Source organism: Clupea harengus, chromosome 1 (assembly GCF_900700415.2).
Source record: "Clupea harengus chromosome 1, Ch_v2.0.2, whole genome shotgun sequence".
Lineage (NCBI taxonomy): Eukaryota > Metazoa > Chordata > Actinopteri > Clupeiformes > Clupeidae > Clupea > Clupea harengus.
In genome coordinates this window covers 7,806,715-7,811,714 of record NC_045152.1, presented here as the reverse complement: position 1 = coordinate 7,811,714, position 5,000 = coordinate 7,806,715, and the positions used below count along the sequence as shown (strand labels likewise).

Sequence of the window (5,000 nt, the reverse complement as noted above, 5' to 3'; positions counted from 1 at the left end):
GTGTAGGGTAGAATATATATATAACAGGATTTAAAAAATGTATGATGGGCGGAGAGGAACACTCTGACTTGGCCCAGTAATGGTAGAGGAGAGGTGAGGAGTCTTACTGTGATGACATCTCCGGCTTTGATGTTGAGGCTGGTCAGGTCGTAGTTGTTACAGTAGTCCTGCAGAGCTCTGACCTGCAGTGCTGCAGAGGCATCTGGAGACACACACACACACACACACGCACACACGCACGCGCACGCATACACACACCCACGCAAGCACACACGCACACACACACACACGCACACACACACACACAAACACACACACACGCAAATACAGACAAACACACACACACACACACACACACGCACGCACACACATTCACACACACACACAAACACACACACACGCAAATACAGACAAACACACACACACACACACACACAGATACCCACACACACACACACTTTTGTTTGTTGCTGTAACAGAACTACTGGCGGCTTAAGAATCACTGAGTTCTTAATCGAACTTCATAAATAAATAAATAAATAAATAAGGCTTAAAAATAGCTCAACCCACTCCCCGTGCAAAACCCAATTACCTCCACTCTTCCCTTCTCCCTCACCTCGGAGCATCTGTTTGATCTCGCGGCTGGCCTGGGTGGCTGTGAACTGGTACACGATGTCGAGAGCCGTCTGGCTGTACGTGTTCCTCACTGAGGCGTTGATGCCACTCTGAGAGAGACAAGAGACACAGACAAGGGAAAAAACAGACCAAAGTTCAAATGACTGGAGCCCACAGCTAAGTAAGCGTCTACCATTGTGAAACCGGTCATGCCCAAGTTCCCCTTAACTGGAAGGAGTGTGACTAGCGTCTGAGGCAGACCCAGGTCAACAGATGCCTGCATGGACACAGATCTGATATCCTCCTCCTTGTGCACAAACTAGAAGCCCACATGCATGCTTTGCTAATTACTACAACTGAGAATGAGAAAGTCCAGAGTGGGCTGATTCTGTATATGGAATCCAGAGGCGCGTTCAAAATAGCAAAAAGGCAAATGTTCGCCAACGTTCTCAAACAGCTTTTCGTTTGCTTTGAGTTCACCGTTAAAGTTTGTGAACACACAGAAACGGTCTGAGGAGATAGTTCTCCAACATGGACGCTGGATTAAGGGTTACAGTTTAAATCGAACAAAAACTTTCAAATTGAAAAGATCAAAGAAAACATGTTCGCCTCCATTCAACGGAATTGAACACACCACAGTGCACTGATCTAGCTCTGGATCAGGTCATATTTGCACTACAGTCAGTTGCTACCTGCAAGGTCTTTCCCCATTCAGATCCTGTGTTTCTACAAGTCTACTGAAAACAGACACTGAAGTCTGTAAGCTGTATGAAGACTAAAGTCAATTTGAATCACAGCCCTGCAGGTGGCGTCACTACAGGGAGGACAAGTGAACCTGCTCAAACTGTAGACTCTCAACCCAAGTAGACATGAGCTGCCCTACAGTCAGTTTCTACCTATGAGGTTTGTCCCCATTCTGAGCCTGGGCTTGTAACGCCGCTGCTGAAGACAGAGGGCGTGAAAAGCATCTGAGAGAAGAGCTCGGCTGTGTGACGAGTCTGAATAAAATCAATAGAAATTAACACAATACTGGGAGCACAAGATAACCTGCTTTCGGTGCTACTCTCACGTTACACATCAGCATGAAAACTTTAGCTTAAGTTCTATGGTCACTACGGAACATGTACAGTAACATCCATGCACTTGGCCAATGGTCAGTGGAATAAAACTATAACTTAAGTTCTATGGTCACTATGGAACATGTACAGTAACATCCATGCACTTGGCCAATGGTCAGTGGAATAAAACTATAACTTAAGTTCTATGGTCACTATGGAACATGTACAGTAACATCCATGCACTTGGCCAGTGGTCAGTGGAATAAAACTATAACTTAAATTCTATGGTCACTATGGAACATGTACAGTAACATCCATGCACTTGGCCAGTGGTCAGTAGAATAAAAACTATACTCACGTCGAGGAGGAGACGCACCACGTCCGTCTTTCCACACAGGGCAGCCTCATGGAGGGCTGTGCCTGCTTTGGTCTGCCTGTTGATATCGATGCCAGCCTGGATCAGCAGTCTGTTAATGGGAACAGATATGACAGAGGGGTTTGAAAGAGCCTGTGGCATCGCGTTTCAACCTCTGCTCAGATGTCTAACCAAGAGGAAGGTAATAAGATGTGGCGACTCCAACAGTGCTTATTTATTAGTAATATGCTCAGCATCTCTATATTTAATTTCTGCACGAACTTCAGTGTGGGAATCAGTAAGAAATACAGTTCTGTGATATTCAACAGGTAATAGCGATTTTTTTGTTATACACAGGAGAAGATGTTAAATTCCCCATGCTATTGGTTGGGGACTTCCCACAGCAGCCAAACCTCTCAATGACACAATGACTACAACCATCATGCCAATACTTTCGCAAAACTTGCAAAACAACAACAACAACAACAATACCTGATTAGCATTTTAATGGGGTTGTCAAGTAGGCACCTTTCTTTGTCAGAGTTTCGTTAAATTAGGACCACGACACCTCCAGAGGGCTAAACCCCCCCATACTCACGATGCCAATACCAGGACACGTGTCAATACCAGGGACAAAAACTCAAGGTAATCCTCAAAAATATTTCATATGCATACATCAGTGTCTGAACGATGCACTGCCTAATTATCTAAACATCAACCCCATTATACTATGGCATGCCACAGGTCAGGTTAGGGTAAGGGTAGGGGTTGGATATGAACCCAGATTAGGGTAAGGGTAGGGGTTGGATATGAACCCAGATTAGGGTAAGGGGAAAAAATAGGATACAAACCCTGGTACCCAAACATCTTGCAACAATAGGCTTCTTAACAATAGGCCTAATGTCCCCAAGTAGTCTGTGTGCACCTCAGCCATAACCATAACTGGCTCACTTTTTCAGCCTCAGACAACTCCTTTAAAGCTCCTTTGACTGACAATCCTCGAATGTCGTCCATATAAACTCGGATGGGAGGTAGCCCGGTGCTGTCCTGCAGCCTCTCACCATCAACAACCCAGATGCACTAGATGCCCTTATAATTACCTCTAAGAGAAATGGTGCCTCCAGCCATGATACCAATCTCTAAATGCTACCAGGATGTGGTGTAGTCGCTTGTGTTATGACATTATATTACAGCAATACAATGTTCAACGAACAGGCTCAAACATTTTCAAGAATATTCAGGATTTCCAAAGTTCTATGGTATGCATATCCATCACCTGTGGGTGGCAGCACTGAGGCCTCCACCTGGCACTGTCACACCAGTCAGTGCCATCTAAATAATACACACGGCTGACATCACATCTGTCTATCTGTCCGGCCGGGGCTCCTCACAACACGTGAGCCCTCATCACTAGGAGACCGAGTCACTCACTCAGCACTGAATTCAATTACAGCTGCACAGGAGCGGAAGAGCCCAATCTGTGTGCCGGGAGAGGAGAGAGGAGGGGAAAGATGGAGGAGGAGGAGGAGGAGGAAGAGGAGGAGGAGGAGGAGGAGGAGGAGGAGGAGGGGACAAAAATAAACATAAATGCTACGTTTTAAAAACTTTTAGTGGCTAATTAAGAGAGGAAGCAGGCCCTAAGGCTGTGGCCCTAATAAACCACATTTATCTGTGTCAGCGGTGCATTCATTGAGCAGGCTGGTACATGACCTTTGACACCAGCACCAACACCAGCACGTCCGTATTCTTATGAAAGTCACAGCCCAGCAGAGCTCCAAATGAGCATGAGTTCATACTGATCAATGTTCTCCGAGCGGCCGGCACAGTCTGCCGGGGGCGGAGGGAGGGGGGGGTAATAGAATAATGATTTAATTAGCAGTGGTGGGCTAGCCTCGACACACACAGCTGTAACCTGTGAATGCCAGTGTTCCCCTTCTCTCTCTTTCTCTTCTGTCATTCTCTGTCTCTGGCGTTCCCAGTCTCTCTCTCTCTGTCCCCTTTTTTTTACAGTGATTTGTCATGGCTGAAGAAAAAGACATGATGGTTTCTGCTGCCCCAGTACTAATGCTGACTATGGGGAAATTAATGTGTGTGTGCATGTGTGTATGTGTGTGTGTCTGTGTGTGTGTGTGTGTGTGTGTGTGTGTGTGTGTGTGTGTGTGGGTGTGTGCGCGTGTGGATGTGTGTGTGTGCGTGTGTATTTGTGTGTGTGCGCGTGTATGTGTGTGTGTGTGCGTGTGTGTGTGTGACTGTCTCTCGCTCGGTCGCTCTCTGTGATCAGCACGGCTGTGTGGGCAGGCAGTGATTGACATGCGCGGTGTAGTGTAGTCACTGCCCGTCCACAGCTGATGGATGAGGCGTGGTACTCATACACACACAGCAGCCCAACACAGCAGGAGCTGCAGCATCTGCCCACACTAAACACATACAAGATTTTCTTCTTTGCAGACCCATGGATTTAACAAATCTATGACACACACATACACACACAAACACACACACACACACACTCTCACACACACACACACACACACAGTCTCACACAACATTTGCATGCTTTTATTTGGATTAATGGTTCATTAAAAAACAATTACACACAGAAAAACACCCACACGCAGCACATACATGCGGAGATAGGAGCACTATTAATTCCCTTTTATGGAGCCATAGCTTCAAGAGCCTCTGCTACTGCATCTGTCTTCAGTCAAGGCCAATCTATACTGTGATGGAAATACATCCTGTAGTCAGAGGTCAGTGCAGCCCCGGCCTGCTCATTGATGTCCATATAGGCCTCCCACAATGCCAGTCTGATCTGACCTTTACGCTTTTCAAAGCACTGAGAAGCCCTCACTCTCTCTCTCTATATCTCTCTCTCTCTCTCTCTCTCTCTCTCTCTCCCTCACTCTCTCTTTCTATCTCTGTCGCTCTCTCTCTTGCTTTCTTCATCTCCACCCCCCTCTCTCTATCACTCT

General features: G+C 46.4%; 1 protein-coding gene across 6 annotated transcripts in view; it reads right to left on the bottom strand.

Moving 5' to 3' along the window:
• Positions 1 to 5,000, bottom strand: part of caskin1 (CASK interacting protein 1) — a 95,119-nt gene that overhangs the window by 21,034 nt on the left and 69,085 nt on the right. For 5 of the 6 annotated variants that reach the window (XM_042705201.1, XM_042705365.1, XM_042705307.1 and 2 more), the window contains exons 7-9: positions 2,032 to 2,140; positions 593 to 725; positions 108 to 202 (exon numbers count right to left, since the gene is read on the bottom strand). In XM_042705201.1, coding sequence (XP_042561135.1) covers positions 108 to 202; positions 593 to 725; positions 2,032 to 2,140 — 337 coding nt within the window. The remainder of the gene's footprint in view (positions 1 to 107; positions 203 to 592; positions 726 to 2,031; positions 2,141 to 5,000) is intronic. The other variant, XM_031565926.2, reaches the window with a different exon arrangement.